Source organism: Eleutherodactylus coqui, chromosome 13 (assembly GCF_035609145.1).
Source record: "Eleutherodactylus coqui strain aEleCoq1 chromosome 13, aEleCoq1.hap1, whole genome shotgun sequence".
NCBI classification, from domain to species: Eukaryota; Metazoa; Chordata; class Amphibia; order Anura; family Eleutherodactylidae; genus Eleutherodactylus; species Eleutherodactylus coqui.
The window spans coordinates 76,616,225-76,635,485 of record NC_089849.1 but is presented as its reverse complement, the minus strand read 5'-3'; the positions used below and the strand labels follow the sequence as shown (position 1 = coordinate 76,635,485).

General features: G+C 43.0%; 1 protein-coding gene across 3 annotated transcripts in view; it reads right to left on the bottom strand.

Annotated features, from left to right (window-relative positions):
* Window positions 1-19,261, bottom strand: part of RAC3 (Rac family small GTPase 3) — a 52,076-nt gene that overhangs the window by 31,548 nt on the left and 1,267 nt on the right. The window contains exons 2-3 of one of the 3 annotated variants that reach the window (XM_066587962.1): window positions 8,433-8,568; window positions 4,297-4,389 (exon numbers count right to left, since the gene is read on the bottom strand). In XM_066587962.1, coding sequence (XP_066444059.1) covers window positions 4,297-4,358 — 62 coding nt within the window. In that variant the 5' untranslated portion in view covers window positions 4,359-4,389; window positions 8,433-8,568. Of the gene's footprint in view, window positions 1-4,296; window positions 4,390-5,852; window positions 5,914-8,385; window positions 8,569-19,261 lie in introns of those variants that run through there. The other 2 variants (XM_066587960.1, XM_066587961.1) reach the window with 2 other exon arrangements.

Here is a 19,261-nt window from a genome sequence, read left to right as displayed (position 1 = left end):
ACGATGCTCCTAATTTATGAACTTAGTTAACAAGCCGCCTTAAAGCCGTATCATAAATGGGGCCCATCAATAGTCAATGCTGGCATTCATTGCATAAGTACCAATTGCCTAGCAGTCAATTTTTTATAGGGCCGATGATGAATAAAGCGTCAAGTAGGTACATGTCTCTTGGAGTAGAATTACAGCAACGTTCCTCCTGTGGTTAAACGCAAAGTATCTGAAAGGGTTACAGAAATGAGAGGGGGAGGGGGAGACTTGCGGGAGGCCGAGGACTTAGGGGATGTATAATATTGAGTGTTTGGGGAAAGAGAAACGGGTCCACCAAAGGGTCAGTTCCTTGAGAGATATAGAAATCCCACATATTAGAGGGGGTTCAGTAAAGGTCAGTGTCCTTCTGCTAGATAAAACTAGAGAAAGATAGCGTTTCGTTCAGGCCTTTAGGTTGCACACAGTCTATCCGAAATGTCCATTGCGCTTCTTTTTGGAGCAACCTTTTATCAAGGTTACCGCGTCTTCCAAAGCTCTTTATTGATTCAACTCCCTGGAATGTTAATAGGTCTGGGTTCCCTTGGTGGAAATCTCTCATGTGGTTGGCGACGGGGGTTTTTTCCCCCCGTCTGATGTTTCCCACATGGCCCAGTATCCGGCGCCTAAATTCCTGTTTAGTCTTGCCGATATAATTCTTTTTACATGGGCACGTTGCCATGTAAACCAGGTAGGAAGTTCGGCAATTGAAGAATTCCCTCAGGTCATATGATTTCTGTGTACTAGCACTGATGATTTTGTTGCCTCTCTGAATATTCAGAGAGGCAACAAAATCATCAGTGCTAGTACACAGAAATCATATGACCTGAGGGAATTCTTCAATTGCCGAACTTCCTACCTGGTTTACATGGCAACGTGCCCATGTAAAAAGAATTATATCGGCAAGACTAAACAGGAATTTAGGCGCCGGATACTGGGCCATGTGGGAAACATCAGACGGGGGGAAAAAACCCCCGTCGCCAACCACATGAGAGATTTCCACCAAGGGAACCCAGACCTATTAACATTCCAGGGAGTTGAATCAATAAAGAGCTTTGGAAGACGCGGTAACCTTGATAAAAGGTTGCTCCAAAAAGAAGCGCAATGGACATTTCGGATAGACTGTGTGCAACCTAAAGGCCTGAACGAAACGCTATCTTTCTCTAGTTTTATCTAGCAGAAGGACACTGACCTTTACTGAACCCCCTCTAATATGTGGGATTTCTATATCTCTCAAGGAACTGACCCTTTGGTGGACCCGTTTCTCTTTCCCCAAACACTCAATATTATACATCCCCTAAGTCCTCGGCCTCCCGCAAGTCTCCCCCTCCCCCTCTCATTTCTGTAACCCTTTCAGATACTTTGCGTTTAACCACAGGAGGAACGTTGCTGTAATTCTACTCCAAGAGACATGTACCTACTTGACGCTTTATTCATCATCGGCCCTATAAAAAATTGACTGCTAGGCAATTGGTACTTATGCAATGAATGCCAGCATTGACTATTGATGGGCCCCATTTATGATACGGCTTTAAGGCGGCTTGTTAACTAAGTTCATAAATTAGGAGCATCGTTATACTGAGGGCAGCATATATTTATGATTAAGTTCATGTAGCTATGATGCCCCTCTCACCATCATGATTAAAACGTTATTTAGTGCCTTTATTCTTCTAATTGATACTCTTTTACCAAACGGAGCTAAGGCTCAATCCTCGTTAGCATAGCTCCGCCTGATTGGTCTTACGTCATGTGGAAGGCATTCTTCAACTGGCCGAGCATACATTCTATCGAGTTATTCTTTACGCCAGCATCTTCAAAAAACTACAACAGTACGTCAGACGGAATGACGCCATGACGTTGACACATGACTATGAGATGTCCAGGTGACTGGGCTTATCAGCTAAGAAGGCACGCCTCCCCATCACAATAGGAAGCCTCAATAGCGTTACGACCTACAACTGTACGTCAGACGGACTGACGTCATGACGTTATCACATGACCGGGAGTTACCCAGCTAAGAAGGCACGCCTCTTCATCACAATAGGAAGCCTCAATAGCGCTACGAACTACAACTGTACGTCAGACGGACTGACGTCATGACGTTATCACATGACCGGGAGTTACCCAGGTGACTGGATACGTCACCCAGTAGGACACGCCTCCTAACAGTAATAGATGTTTTGATCGCATATGAACACCATCATAAGCGATTTTAGAGGACGCGTTCGCTCCAGGTATTGTGGATAGTCTGCGCTTTATCTCCCAATGCAACCCCCTTTATAGTTTAGCATTTACCAGCTTTCTATAACGTCCCGGCCAGGTCACATGACCTATCGGGATTATATGACCGGCACTATAACCCTACGTTCTCTAGTGCTTTTATTGTTGCAAGTGATCATGTTTGTAGGAGAAGATTGATATGACTATATTTAAGACATCAGCAACGTTCCACTGCGTAATAAGACAGTGAGTGACTCTTTGAAGTTTACTCTCACATTCTTCCCCTTTGGAATGGCTCCACCTATAATTGGGCGGGGCACTAACAACAAGCATATCTGATTGGTTCAAATGTTACACACCCCCAGTATGGGAGGATCTGCATGACTATATAAACTCCAGCAGACACAGAGCTCATTCATAGCCGCCAGCCTACCACTGAGGCTGGTGCTGCTACTTTGTTATTTTGTTCCTGCATTCTTACTAGGGGGGAAACTGGGTTTACTTTATATTTTTGATCTACCTAGTGTTAGGATTGACTACCTCCCTTTTTTTAGAGGTTATTTTATCCCGACCTTGGGATTAACCTATTAGTCAGAAGCTGATTTTTTGGTTAAAAACTCTTTGACGGTTCCTGATGAGGCTACGCCATTTTTAGCCGAAACGCGTTGAACCAACCATTTATTGAACCCACGAAATATTTGATTTGGCAGTTTGGTGTACTGCATGGTTTTTTGTTAGGCTATAGCTCACAAAAAAATTTTTTCAGTGAGCTATATTGCCTCTATGTCAGCTTTATGCCTGATTCTTTTTGAACTAGCTAAGGTAGTGTGATGGTTATCACACCTACGGCATTGTTTGACAGCAAAGGCAGCTTTTTTCTTCATGGGAGGATTAACGCATGCGTTCTATAAAGCGGTTAGAAGTCCCCCAGCTACTGAATAGCTGCAGTTGTCTTAATAAGCCGGGAACACCATTCTTAGGGAGCCGACCCATTTCTAATTTTTCTAGGTCTAGGACGGATACCAACGAATACATAGATAAAAATCGGATACCGTTGGTACAAAATTACTGGTTTCCTAGGCGTTTCATACACTGCTTTTCCCTCATAAAATATAGGGGTGCAGTCATTTTATGTAATTGTGTGTCTAGAATTTAGGACTTTGTGGTACAAATTCCTTTTTAATTTCAGTTTTGATTAAAAGTTATGTTTTAGAGATATTACAGAACCCTACTGTGACAAATTTACCCTTCATCTAGGTGTTCTTCCTGCAACTGTGAAACCCCTATGTGCCAATCACAGAGCTTCCGTCACAGATAATTTTTTTTATTCTTCTCTTGCTGAATGATTGATAGCTCCCTTCTGCAATTACGCAGTTACCCTGTTTCCCGTAAAATAAGACCTACCCAAAAATACCCTAGCAAAAATTAATATAAGATGCTGTCTTATTTTTGAGGAAATGGGGTAGTAGGGTTAATTTCACATTTTTAACTTTAAACTCTTATATTTAGAAGATGTTGTGCAGCTCAGACATTACTTGGATCATATATGTTAAGCTATGAACATGAACTTTAATGCATTTTGTACACAATGTTACATCTTGATGCAAAAAGTGCAAGGCGCCATTTTTACAATGTTCCAGGTATCCAATTATATGAGAAAATGTATAGGGGCATAGCGTGTCAAAACTGTCAAGTTACAATAGGGGATTTTTTTCTCTGTCATTTACATCTCTTGATGACTTCCATAATGTGGTGGAATATATAGTATTGCTGGCCTGACAGTCACTCCCCTAAGGGAAACCCTGAGGCCATTGTTAGGAGGCAGAAGAGCTGACAGACTCTTAATGCTCCTTGGTGATATCAGGCCTTTCTGCCCTTTTATTCTCATCATCATTACTGCATTAGTTCCCGTCAGAAGGTAGATGGTTCACTTGTCCTTTGTCTGCGGCTTCAGAAAAAGAGCTTGAGATGAATTCAAATATTGAAAGCCAAAAGGTGACCCGATCATGTGGTTACAATGGACTGGAAGGTAGAGATATAGATAATCCTCACCTCTTCCTGCTGGGCTGCGCTCCTCGCTTTCTGAATCTCCTCTTCTGCATGCGCTCGTTCATTGGCCAATGTTACCTTCATCCTGCTCAGTTCCTGTAGAAAGATCAATATCCCCATTGAGGAAAGTGGAGAGCAGCTGACCCGGGCAGTATTAGACTAAGTGGGTCTTATGGTAGAGGGCTTCCTACTGTTAGAACCCAACCACGTATATTTTTGCTGATGCGAGAAATTTTGTAACCCTTTGTAGCAGCATGAAATATACATCCTAATACAGACCAATTCTGTAGCACACCCAAATATAATATTCTGTTGCATGATTTATAACAGGGTTTTCCATGAACGCCATTTAGAGCATATTCACTTTGTAAGCCACCTATATTTGATCAGTAAGGGTCTACTCACTAGGACCCCAATAAGCCCAAGGTCAGGGGTGCTTGGTTCCCCAACAAGAGCAGACAGTGAGGCTCATATGAAGGGGTGGGGGTGATCACTCTATTGTAGATCTGAGGGTGCTAGTAAACATGTCCCCCTCTCAGGATGTCATTGTTGTAACAGGAAAGAGCATCAAGGGACCAGGCACCACTGGAATGGGAGCAGCAGGACATTGGGTGAGGAGGAGATACCTTTTTTATGTTTCTACATAGGTGAGCACTTTTTAAAACTTTTGTTTTTGCCCACAAACCTTTAATGGAGTAGTTTTAAGAAGAATAAATATAAAACTTCTACATAGAAGGATGTCCCACCAAACTGTACGGGGTTACAAAGCAGTATGGGCCGAGGGACAGAGCTTATTTTCTCATGCCAGACACTGCAGCTGATTTTACAACTGCTTCGATGTCAATGCAAAAATGTGAAAAATAGCAAATTTTGAATTGAAGCCAAAAATGCAGGTTTCGGACAGGAGAAATTAAGATTTTCAGTTTTGCCTCTGCATTCCAGTAACTATTAAAAAAAAATTCTATTACATATATACACACAATTTTTATTATATCGTCATGGCTGTATGAGGCCTTGGTTTTTTTGTGAAGCAAATTGCACATTATTTAGATGTCATTCAGGTGCTTCCACCACCCTTTATTCCTTTTCTACAGCGTGCACCAAGTTCACTCAGGTGAGCACTGGGCCTCTTCACTGCAGACGAGGCAGACTACATTTACTAACATTATCCCTCTATAAATTCCATATGCGACTGCATCTCAGGTATGGTATTCAGTTTGAGTTCCACATTCTAAAACAGGATAGAAAAGAGTTGAAGGGTTCAGAGCTAGAGACTACATTATTAAATGGGATGGCGACACATTCTGCATACGCAATTAAAGTCCAAGATCTGCAATGTGACACTACTTGGTGTAGAACGCTACTACATATGTTAACACACGGTATTGGACTTGGACACCAATGTCATCCTCAATGTAGGTCAGGAACGCTATATGTTTTCCTTAGGGTGAGCGCCTAGAAGGGGAATGAGGAGACTTATAAGGCCATTCATGCTCCTCTGGGTAATATGCAAATAAGAGAGATAGAACAATACCTCTGCACCACCTATTGGTCCTTACCTTCTGCCTGTACAGCCCGCAGCTTCAGATCGGCGCTCGTATTTGTGAGTTCCTGCTTTAAAGGGGTTGTCCCGCGCCGAAACGTTTTTTTTTTTTTTTTTTTAAACCCCCCCCCCCCCCCCCCGTTCGGCGCGAGACAACCCCGATGCAGGGGTTAAAAAAACAAACCGCTCAGCGCTTACCTGAATCCCGGCGGTCCGGCGTCTTCATACTTACCTGCTGAAGATGGCCGCCGGGGTCTGCTCCCTCCGTGGACCGCAGCTCTTCTGTGCGGTCCATTGCCGATTCCAGCCTCCTGATTGGCTGGAATCGGCACGTGACGGGGCGGAGCTACACGGAGCCGGCATTCTGCACGAGCGGCTCCATTGAAGAGAGCAGAAGACCCGGACTGCGCAAGCGCGGCTAATTTGGCCATCGGAGGGTGAAAATTAGTCGGCTCCATGGGAACGAGGACGCTAGCAACGGAGCAGGTAAGTAAAAAACTTTTTATAACTTCTGTATGGCTCATAATTAATGCACAATGTATATTACAAAGTGCATTAATATGGCCATACAGAAGTGTATAGACCCACTTGCTGCCGCGGGACAACCCCTTTAAGTCAAACAGTTGTTCCTGCTGCATCTTACACCTTTTCTCCAGCTCATCCGCCTGCAGGGTATAACGCATGGGGGAAAGATAAAGTTAAAAAGATCTGTACTAAGAAGTTCTTACAAACAATTAGTTCTTCAGCAGATAAGAGCTCAATGCATTACACATCATTGTTTTAAATACTTGTTTAAAAGGGGTTGACATTGATTGGAAGGAATGCTGCTATCCAATAGGTGGAACAACTTTTCATAAAATGCAACTTGTTCTATTAGAGGCTTTTCAGTTCACGGTGTAGTAATTAGGCATCACTTTTGACCCCAGCCCACCCCTAAGAAAAAACAACAACTGCTAAAAACACTATATAGGAGATGGAGTAAGCAGATTAACTATTCCCATTTTCCCAATCTAAGCAGCAGCAGAGCTGAGCGAATGAGGGTTTGATAGATGCTGTGCTGTATGCTCTTGTTGTAGACCCCTCCCTACTTCTTCACTTTGCTCTTAAGTGAGAGTTCTAGTAGCTCCCTCCATCACAGGATGATTGGGGTGCATGAGACCCCTAGATTCACCACTCCAGAACTAAGGACAGGTAGCGATAGATAAAAGTAAGTTACAATATTAAAATTCTCAGTGCGAAGAACTCTTTTTGGCGAATTTTACCAGTTTATACTTGGAGTGACAGATGCAGCCAACGCAGGTGACATCACACTCGCAGTGATAGAAGTGTCAATGATGAAATTGTCACAGTGGGAAAAAATACTGAGTACCGCCCAGCCCGATGAAGACAAGTATGCAGAAGTATTAGATCCACTTCTCTGTTTATTGATAGTAGGAGCATAGAAGACGTTTCAAGGCAATGAAGCCTCTTCCTCAGTTTTGCTGGGGACAAAGGTTGGTGAAATTGAGGGAGCCTGACTTTTACAAAAGGGAAGCCAGGAGAGCCTAATAGAAACAGAGAAGTTGAGCTACTACTGGGGCGTACTGTGCGTTCTTCACAAATATCAGGTCGCAACTTATTCATAGCTTTTTCCACTTTGACAACTCCAGAACTAAGGTCGGGGTTTTCAGCTGAGCGCTTAGGATACTTGACCGCCTGCTAGACGCTTGGCCTCTAATTAGCACAGATCATATGATGGATTAAAATTTTGTTCCAGCACATGGTTTACCATTACTTGTTGTGGTAGTTAAAGGGCCACTCCTGGGTAAACACATTTTTCCAGGCCTGCTCCTCTCACCTAATTGCCTACACACTCTGGAATACAAAGAGGAGACCCCCCCCCCCTATTAATTTCCGTGCAGCATAGCCCCATGTCTGATGCTTGTCAGGTACCATCTTAAGGGTCATCAGGTCCAACCCCCTGCTCAATGCAGGATCACTAAATCATCCCAGACACATATCTGTCCAGCCCCTGTTTGAAGACTTCAATTGAAGGAGAACTCACCACCTCTCGTGGTAACCTGTTCCATTCATTGATCACCCTCACTGTCAGAAAGTTTTCTTTCTAATATCTAATCTGTGTCTCCTTCCTTGGTGTTTCATCCCATTGCTTCTAGTCTTCCCTTGTACAATTGAGAATAGGGCTGATCCTTCTGCACTGTGACAGCCCTTCAGATATTTGTAGGCAACTATCAAGTCTCCTCTCAGCCTTGGTAATACCTTACTGCGGTAAAGCAGAACTTTCTCATTAGCAGCTCCCAGTTCTCGTCTTTCCTTCCTGCATTCCAGATTCATGAAGACAAAGACAGTACATACATGTATGTCATTAAAGACAATCTATCCCTTTCCTGCCACTAGTATTATTCATTATATATATATATATATATATATATATATATATATATATATATATATATATATAATTTTGTTGTTTTTTTTTAAACCTGGACAACCCTTTAAATACACCTCTTATAAAATTGTACCCCATCCAAAGCACACCATAGTCTCACCTACAATTGTGCCTGAAGTGCACCCCTCTCCTCACACTTATCCTCACCTCCTTCTCCTTCATGAGCTCCTTGACATGCAGTTCTCTCATGTTGGAACCATCCCTCTTTGTTTGCGTCAGGATCGCCCCCAGGTCTTCCACTTTCTGCTGTGATAAAGCCAGGGCCGCGTCAGTCATGTGTAACCTGCAGAGAGATGACAAGTTTAACAGGACTGACTACACAACATACAGGCATGTATAGGTATGGATTACCAAGGGACGCCTGTGTAGTACACAGCTTTGTAGCAAGTCACCCGTGTCAAAAGGTTGCTCCGTCAGGGCAAAGCTCTGTCCATATTTCCTGCTACAGCATATGGAGGTCATAGCTGATGGTCTGCAACTAGGGTCCTCCACTCTATTAGATAAATAGCGGCAGCCCAACGCAACCACATCAGTATTGCTCTATAACGGACACAGGTCAAGCATGTCAGCAAGTGCCAGGTTTCCTTTACCGGATGAATTGGTGGATTAAAGGAAAGGCAGCAAAACAAACTGTCCACCTGCAGCTACCACTAGAGGGAGCTTACTGCATACTGTGTTGTTCCATGAGCTCAGTAGAAACAGTATGCAGTGAGCTCCCTCTAGTGGCAGCTGCAGGTGGACCGAATGTTATTATACATCGGTTTATGCAGGGGATGTAAAATTCTGTATCATAAAAATGGAGCTCTGGCTTCTGTAAAGATAATTTTTATAAATGAAGTCAACAGACTTTCCAAAAGCAAATCAATAAAGCTCTGCCATCGCTCACCAGGAGTAAAATGAATTACATGATTACTGAACATTAGTCATAAGTCTAATGATTTTGTTTTTGACATGGTAAACAATTTACAGGAATATAAGCATTGATCTTCATCGTCTCTGCTGGCATCTTACATTCAGCCATAATCTGTGAATGCCTCACAGAACGCCACGGAGCTCTAAAGGCTGCAATAAATCAGAGAAACCACTTCATGCGCCCCAGTGATGTAAATTATTCAGGCAAAGATTTATTTCCATGCAAACAAACAATATCAAAGTGTGGGGCTAAATGTCAGTAACCGGCATGATTAGCTAATGCAGGAAAATAATAAGCTCATTGCTATATATGGCTGCAGGTTATTGCAGAATCTGCTCCTCAGAATGCAAAAAGAAGCAAGCTCCACCTAGTGGTGGCTGCAGGCGGACAGAATTGTATTGTTTAAAGGTTACTCTTGGACTTTTACTATTGATAACCTATCAGAATAGGGCCTGGGAACACCAAGCAGCGGAACTGCGCTGATCAACAATTGAGAACAAGTCTCAACAGTAAAAGCCCCAGAGTACCCCTTTAACCATTTCCAATCCAATTTTGGATTCAGGGTTTCCTAAAAGGCTTTCTTTTTTTGCTGTTATACAATGGTGCCATCTGCTGGCTAAAACCAGTGTGTGTGCGCCAGACAGGCTCCGAAAGTGGAGTGGCTGGCAACAGATGGTAAGAATACCCTGTCGGATGTCTTCTGACATTGGAGCTGTACAAGCTTCAATCAGAATGTAGGAAGATGTCAGACAGTGGATTTGAAAGCGGAAGTATAGCGTGAATACACGCCCCACCCACCGCCGGCGGCGTCATATGACACTGGCGGTGCGTCATATGACACTGCTGGCACGTCATGAACTGTACTGCGCATGCGCGCCGGTGCGTCATGTGGGACTCGCACAGCGGATCCGGGAGGTGAGTATGGGGTCTTTGGGGGGGCGCTGTGATGGACTCCACTGCAGTATTCCGCTGGTAGAGTCCGTCACGGCCGTGGGCATTAGGCCTTAACTTGAGATCCATTGAATCTGTGATTTTATTGCAGCCTCCTTGTGTATTTTTATCATGTGGATTTTATTTGTTTTCAGTCAAGTATTTGTAGTTTTATGGCGCTTTCCTCTTTCTGTCTGTGTTGGGGCCGGTTCACATGGGCATAACCTGCTTTGATGAACCAGTGCTGTCCATAAGGATTGCTGGCTGGTCAGAGCAGCATGTAGGGTCTTAGACTACAAATCTTCTAAATATTTCTCAATGTCTGTTTGTTGGAGCGTCACGCACAAACTGTACGACCGATTGACATGACATTTTGCACACAGTATAATCTCGACCCGGAGAAGGTTATAGGCTAAAAAAATTCAGAAATGTTGTTGTCTTGGCAACCTTATTTACATTTTTATGCCTTTGCTTGAATTTTTAATGCAGCAACCCCCAAATTTACTTTCACCAATGGATCCTACGGACTCTATTTAGTATTCCTGGTTATTTCCAACAAGTACTTCCCACCAGAAGAGTCAGACTGAGCGCTGAACATTTGTGTTTCAGGACTGCTTTCTAGCCCCAGTTTAACCCTGGTGGAGCCACCAATCTTCTGCCCATTTTGTCCTTCCTAATTCTGCCTTGGATGTCCGTGTGGATAACAGTTTGCAGAAATTATCTGTCCCCAGACAGGAATACATTAAGCAAATTTATGAACACCGGCCCTCATTTATTAAAACTGTCTAACAGTAAATCAGCAAACAGTAAAAAACTGTTTTTAGTGCCCATAGTAACCAATCACAGAGCAGCTTTTGTTTTACCTTAGCACTAAGAGGATTAAATACTATTGCCCATAGCGACCAATCACAGAGCAGCTTTCGTTTTATCTCAGCACTGAGGATTGAAAACTGTTGCCCATAGCAACCAATCAAAGAGCAGCTTTCTTTTTACCTCAGCACTAAGAGGATTAAAAGCTGTTGCCCATAGCGACCAATCACAGCACAGCTTTTATTTTACCTCAGCAGTATAATATATAGCAACCAATGACGGCGTAGCTTTCAATTGACCTCAGCAGAATAACAAATGAAAGCTGAGCTATGATTGGTTACTATTGGCAACAACAAATGCCAAATTTTACTCAAAGCGGCCCTGAACTGGGGATTTGTATACGACACAAACAAACAGATTTTGTGTTTTAGATATAAGATGCCAAGCAAGTGAAGGACCTGTTTGGGCAGAAGGACAACCGCCGCACTTGAAGTAGCTTCTGCTCGAACAGCTGCAGTACTGGAGCAAACTAACGGCCGTCTTGAGAATCAATGCAAGCAACAAGCGGCCGCCCGAATTGTAGAAACTAATGAAGCAAAGCATGCCTGATATTCTTCAGACCAAGAGAGACAATCAATTTTGAGAGGAACAGCTTGGAAATTCTTGCAGAGGGGGAAGCTTTCAGATACAATGCAGACAATAACTACAAGTGTCATCCCCAGCTTTCCATTGGCTGAATTAAAATAGCATTAATCAGCATAGGTGTCCTTCAACGTATTTATGCGTACGTTCTAATATCATCTTTTCTTACTTAAAAATGACATGTTTTGTATTGCCCGCATTCTGCATCGGATACCCGGGCTAGTGTGTTTATATTTTTGTCTTCATATCCTATTTATTTTTCATATTGGTGTCACATGAATTTCTATTTACATTAACACTAATTATGATTTTATTACATATTTTTTGTGTTTTTCACTTTTTTTTTTTCGTCGCACATCTATAATTTTTTTTGCAGAATTTATGTGATATGAATTTATTCTTTTGTATTTATATTATACTTGTTTATTACTATATTGGTGTCATATGAACTTACATTCACATTATGATGTATTTTTTCATTTCTAATTTCTTTAACTATTATACTATTATTAATAGTTGTATTACAAATTATCCATCATTTTGGAGGTTTTCGCACCTTGGGGTTACTTTGTATTTTTTAGAATGGTACTTAGATATCTGTTGGATTACATCTATGGCGACATTGTGCTAAGTATTCGCTGCATGACTGTGTGCATGCGCCAGATTGCAATAGTTGGGTGCATGCTGCCAGGCCTCACCAGCAGGTTGACTCCTTATACATGTGCATCTACCATTGAATACTGGAGTTGGAGTGGACCTCGAGGGTCATCAGGTCCAACCCCCTACCCAATGGAGAATTCACTAAATCCCAGTGATGCCTATCCAGTCTCTATTTAGGCCTCTCCAGTGAGGCCTAAATATGTAGTGTTGGAATAGCTATACATTGGATTATGTTATTATTAGAGATGAGCTCTTCTCGAGTAACTGCCTTCTCCTCCCAGCGTGCTCGGGGGGTGGGGCATTGGGGGTGAGCGGGGGGAGAGAGAGAGATCTCTCTCATTCTCCCCTCCGCTCCCCCAAGCATGCTTGGAGGAGAAGGCAGTTACTCGAGAAAAGCGATGCTCGCTCGAGTAACTGACCTTACTGAGCGTGCTCGCTCATCTCTAGTTACTGTCATATATTGGATTCTGTTGCCACTGAATACCATCAGCTATATTATAGCAGCCCGTATTCCGTTGATGCACACTAGAGAACAGACTGTCACATAAGGGACACATATGGATGTAACATTTAAAACTCCCCATTTATTTTATACAGCACCTACTTATTTATATCCCCATTGTGGCTCACAAGCTAAGTTCACCTATTAGTATATATTTGGAGTGTTAAAGGAAACCCACAAAAACTCAATGGGATTTGAATCCAGAACCTCAGAGTTGCAAGGCAACAGTGCTACAACTGAGCCACCATGCTGCCTATACCATGAGTATGAAATGTATGCATAGAAAAGATCAAACGGCTGGTGCACACCAACTTTGGAGGGACACTTGGGCCCTGACATCTTAGAGAGCCATAAGGTCTCTCTTTTCAATAGGAGGAGTCCAATACATGAAGAAGAATTATAATTAAGAAACCATGTGACAGGTTTCATTTTTGGGTCCAGCAGCTACGAGTTGCTCCTCTGAATGATGGATACCATTGAGCCCGCTGCAGTGGCATAGTTTGCCATATGGTTAAAACAGCTCTGAAAAACACAACTGTGAGAAATAAGCCCATAATACATAGCCGCCATAAGCCCATGTGAGTGAGCCCTAGTTCAGCCAGTCCCTCCCCCCCCTTCCCCGCCTGTTGGTCTAGAGGAAGGCAAAAAAAAAAACAGTCAATTTGCTCATTTGGAGGAAAAAAATTCCTTCCTGACTCCATAATGGCAGCAAGAGTAATTCATTTATCAACATTTGAGATCAACAACCCCATTGGAGACCCATTGGTGTCTATATCCTGTAATATCATAGCGCTCTAGAAAGACATCTAGTCCCCCCTTAAACTCCTCTATGGATTTTGCCATCACCACATCCTCGGGCAGAGAGTTCCACAGTCTCACTGCTCTTACAGTAAAGAACCCCTTTCTCTGTTGGTGATGAAACCTGATTTCTTCTAGACTTAGAGAATGCCCTCTTGTTACCGTTGCAGTCCTGGGTATAAACAGATCCTGGGGGAGATCCTTGTATTGTCCCCTTATGTGTTTATACATAGTTATTTGGTCGCCCCTTAACTGTCTCTTTTATCGGGTGAATAATCCCAGTTTTGTTAGCCTCTCTGGGTATTCCAGTCCTCCCATTCCGTTTATTAGTTTAGTTGCCCTTCTTTGAACCCCCTCCAGCACTGTAACATCTTTCCTGAGCCCCGGTGTCCAGAACTGTACACAGTATTCCATGTGGGGCCTGACAAGTGCCTTATATAGTGGGAGGATAATGTTCGCGCCCCTCGCCCCTATACCTCTTTTAATGCATCCCAAAACTTTATTTCCTTGGTTTTAAATTGTACACAACCTCTCACCCCCCCCCCCCCCCCCAAAGTTCAGATTGCACACCAGCAAACTTGTATGATAAAAAAGTCTTTATGGGGCTCAATCTAAATAAAATGTCTTATATTGCTGTATACACATAACTGGGACAACGTACAGACCCAACAATAACTCACACCATGACTTATTTATAAGACCCTCCTAACATTTCTAACATTTCACACCTCAGAATAATCCATCAATGTGGATGAATGAATCCCTCTGTAACCTCCTTAGCAGCATCTATGCCCGATACACCCAGATTGGCACTGGCGAGGGCACTGCCCATTGTAACCTCTGGAAATACACGCCAAGTATCTGGATGTTGAACACTTACTGAATGGAGCAGAAAATGACCCCTCACAAGGCTTTATTATTCCTGTCATCAGTACAATTTATGGTTCTCGCTCCATCGGGTTCATTTCAATTTCCACACAACTGCAAGTTTGTGATGAACTATTGGCACCACTGCCAACCCAGACATGAAGTACTATCCCTGCCCCATCTACTAATAATGTGGCACTAGAAGAACCAGCCATGAATCTCTACATTTCTCTGGGCACTAGACCATCACTCATGATGCCCACATCACTATGTATATGGCAGAGTAGGGCACTGACAGCACATGCCAACATCAACTTCTATGACCTTTGACCTTCACTCGGCCAACTGCCATTCCCTTTCAACTGACGACGGCAGCGGTTGGATTGAAGACTATAGTATTGTGAAAAATGGCATCCAATGGAGACAGAGGAGAAGGCGAAAAGCGGAAGAGAGAAGAAGAAAGCGTGAGCTGACTCACGGAGATAAAGAAGAAAAGGAACGGAGAGGAGGAGGAGCCAAGACGGGGCACCGGCCAGGACCTCGTACCACCAGACTGCGGATTTAACATCAGTCGCTTCACCGCCCTTCAGATCTTGGGTAGAGGAAGCTTCAGCAAGGTAAGTTTTATAACTTATTTTCTGGTAAAAGCACAGTGACCATAAATATTTCCATTTACTGTGCAGTTGGGTGAATGACAAGAAGTCCAGAAAATACCCGATTCCCATGATCCCTCCTATAAATGTCAGAGCCTCCACTATCATTTATTTCCACATGTGTAATGAGTATCAGCAGCTCCTTCTACAACACTGCTGTATGAAGCCTCCACATTAGGCCTAGTCTACTAGAAAGGGTATTCCAGTGTAGAAGTGCTGATCTCGGGGAATGAAAACTTTAGGAAAGGTGTATTTTTACCTTCCCGTTCCATGTAGGCTGCAATGAAAAGCGTAATTTTAGATTCATTCAAAAACTGTGGGGTCAAAATACACAGTACACCCCTAGATGAATTTGTTAAGGGGTCTAGTTTTCAAAATGGGGTAATTTGTGGGGGGTTCTCCATCGTTTTGGCCGCTCAAGGGCTCTACAAATGTGCAATGGGGCCTAAAACACCATCAGGCAAAATGTCTGCTCTGAAAGCCACCGGCTGCTCCTTTAGGTTTGGCCCTGTTGTGCATACAGACATAAGATCAGGGCCACAACGTGTTTGTTTCTGAACGGAGGACAAACAAGGGTATCCATTTTGGGGTGCAAATCCTCATTTTCATGTACACTATAGAAAAAAAACTGTCTTTAAAATGACATATTTCCAAAAATATGAAATTTTTTTTTTTTCTCCTCTAAATTGCATTAACTCCTGAAAAGAAACTGTGGGGTCAAAATATTCATTACACCCCTAGGTGAATATATTAAGGGGTGTAGTTTTTTAAATGGGGTCATTTGTGAGGGTATCTATCATTCTGACACCTATCAGCCTTCGCAATCTTGGCTTGGTGCAGGAAAACAAAATGTTCCTTGAAATGTTGATAATTAATGTTAAATTTGTACGTCTCCTAAATGGTTAAAAAAGACCTAAAGTTTTTCAAATGTGCATTCAGAATAGAGTAAACAGATGGAAATATATACCTCATCAAAAATTTCTATGGTATGTTTGCGCATATTTGAGATCTTGCAGTTAAAATGGGGAAAAAACGTTTTCAAAATGTTCCCAATTTTGATGCTTTTAATCAATATACACAAATTCTATCGGACTATTTGTACCACCTAAATGAAGTACAACATGTGGCGAAAAAACTATGTCAGAATCACTTGGATATGCAAAACCTTTACAGAGTTATTCTATGTTAAAGTGACACATGTCAGATTTCCAAAATTTGGCCTGGTCATTAAGACGCAAACAGGCTTAGTCACTAGGGTGTTAAAGGGACTTTTCAGGCAGCACCCTCTGTCAGTGTCGGGATACACTAGGGTTGAAGTGGAAGCCCAAGGAATCTCATCCACACGCTGTGGGATAAAATTAATCTGCAGCATTTCAGTTTGTGTAGTGGATTTTCACCATGAATTTCACCTCTTAAATGAGGGGGTTAAATCTGTGCGTTGCATGCGGGTCTTGATGAGACTAGCTATATGTGGACTTAACCTCAGGCAGCAGAATAGCCAGAAATCCTTACTGATAAATCCCCCATGTAATAAATGTAAATGATTTTTCCCTCTGGCCGCAGTCAGTGATTATTTCCTATTTGTTTTCTTGAGGTGGTCCTGGCATCATTCCCCGGAAGAAACATCTTCATGGCCATCAAGGTGATTGACAAAGGAAGGAGCAAGGCAGAGACCCTAAGGAGAGAGCGGCGGATACTCCTGAAAGCCCAAGAGTGCCCCTTCATATGCCATTTGTACGCCGCACAGCAGTCTGCCAACCGAGTCTATTTTGTCACAGAGTATCTGTCTGGCGGAAGCCTGGGGGCAATGATCAGAATGTGCAGCAGCTTGGACATCAACAATGTGAGGTAAGTAAATGACTACTCAGGAGACAAGTGGGAAATACGGAGGGTGACATGACAGGTCAGATGTAGAAGAGTGGAGGGCGTAAAGGCTGCAATAAACAGCGCCTCTTCTTTTCTGGTGGTGACAGACACTTTAATGGTGACATGATGTCAGAGAACTGATTTCATGTCATTGATACTACACTGTTCTCTCCGTCAGATTCTACACAGCGGAGATTGCATGCGGCCTTCAGTTCCTGCATCATCGCTACATCGTCAACCGGTAAGCAGAACTTTCCCACATCTCCCTGCTTCCTTGCGATGGTGGAGATAATGTACCCAGACTTCTCAGAGTCCTGAATCAGGACTGGTTTTGCTGCGGTACATCCTGCTGTATCACTGAACTTCTACTACAGCTCCTCCAGGAGAAAGATCATCAAATCCATCACCAGAAAGAAGCCAAAATTTCCATCTTGGCTGGATCCTGACGTAAAGCATCTTCTGAAGAGACTGCTGCGTAAGACTCCTGAGAAGAGGCTGGGTGTGTACAAGAATATCAGAGGTCACCGTTTCTTTACCACCATTGATTGGGAGGACCTGGAACTGAAGAGGGCAGAACCGCCATTCAAACCATTCGGCAGAGTTCTGGAAAATCGAGACCTGCAGTGGTCAGAGGATGGACCACCCCTTCACCCCGTGGATGGATTCTCCTTCACTTCACCAAGCTGGACGCGGTAAGATCTTCTTCCTCTAGGGATGATGTTCTTCAGTCTGACCTCTGTGTTCATGATCATTGTTCCTCTGGTGTCAGACAGCAACGGAGGTCATATAATAACCCTGCTTCATGTCACCATAACCGATCCGCAGACTTCTCCCTCCTCAGCTTCATTATTATTGCTCCTGTAATTACTATGTCTCTGCTTCCTCTTAGGATGATGAGAAGAATCTGATTGTGAAGGAAGCCGCAACCATCTGCTAAGTACCCTCTTTACACACCTATACATACATATCTGTACACCTATACGTACATATACACACAGGACACCTACAATTATATCCATATATTGTAACAAAACTTCACATACCGTAGAAAGCTTAATATATAAAACATTTCCTCTAAAATAGCAAAAATCTTTGGGGAACTTAGTTCACTTGTTTATATACACAACTAGTAAAACTGACAATTCTCTCTAATGTCTTGTAGGCTTAGCCCGTGCCAACTGCCTCCAGAACCCACGACTCTCCTGCAGAAGAGATCGGCTTACCAACAACATCCTCTCTCCACCATCTGTATGCTGCATATTACCACCAAGCTTCTCCTGAACCTTGACCTCTTCCGGCTGACATCAGACATCATCCTCTCCTGAAGACACTCTTCACCCCAGGAGCGGCCTGTGCTTGATTGGTAACTGGTGAGTTCAGGAAGAATAGCCTGAGTGACTTTTATCCCTGAACTCCTGGTTTCTAATAAGACTTCGACCATTAGATACAAGTGTAGACACTAACACATACATAGACACAAGTATACACACAGATAGGTGTAGATGTTGGCTTTGATCCTGGGACTTGTTCCGACCGCCATATTTGGGGTCAGGAAGGAATTTTTCCAACTTGAGGACAATTGGCTCGTACCTCAAGGAAGTTTTTGCCTTCCTCTGGATCAACTCACAGCCTTAAATAGGGTTAGGTTTTATTTATAAGAAAAAAAAAACAGCCACATAAATATTATAATATAAACCTAAAAAGGGAAACAAACACTTCAGCTGACATCACATACACTAGGGAGGTGAGCTGCTGGCGTTTGATACTGGGATTTATTCTGATCGCCATATTTGGGATCGGGAAGGAATTTTTCCCCCTTAAAACAGGATAATTGGCTCTTTCCTCAAGGGGGTTTTCGCCTTCCTCTGGATCAACACAGTTTATAAATAGGTTTAGTTTGATATGCTTTATAGTTTACACAAACATACAGTAAATAGTAATAATACATTCATATATTTAGATGTATGAAAATAATAATACTACATTTTGGAAAGTCAGATCAAATAGGTCAAATGTCGGCTTTGATTCTGGGACTTGTTCTGATCGCCATATTTGGGGTCAGGAAGGAATTTTCCCCCTTTACATGAGGATAATTGGCTCCTTCTTCATGAAGGGATTTTGTCACCAGGTTCATGAAGTTTGACTTATAGCTTAGCTATGAGTCCCGGAGGCGGGCCATGCTGGCCCCTCCCCACCAGCAGCATGCAGAGTGACAGCTCCCTATACAGAAAAGGACAGAGAGCTGCAAGTCTACATGATGTGGGCGGGGAGAGGCCGGCGTGGCCCAGCTCTATCCCTCGAAACTCAGCACTAAATCAAACTTCATGAACCTGCT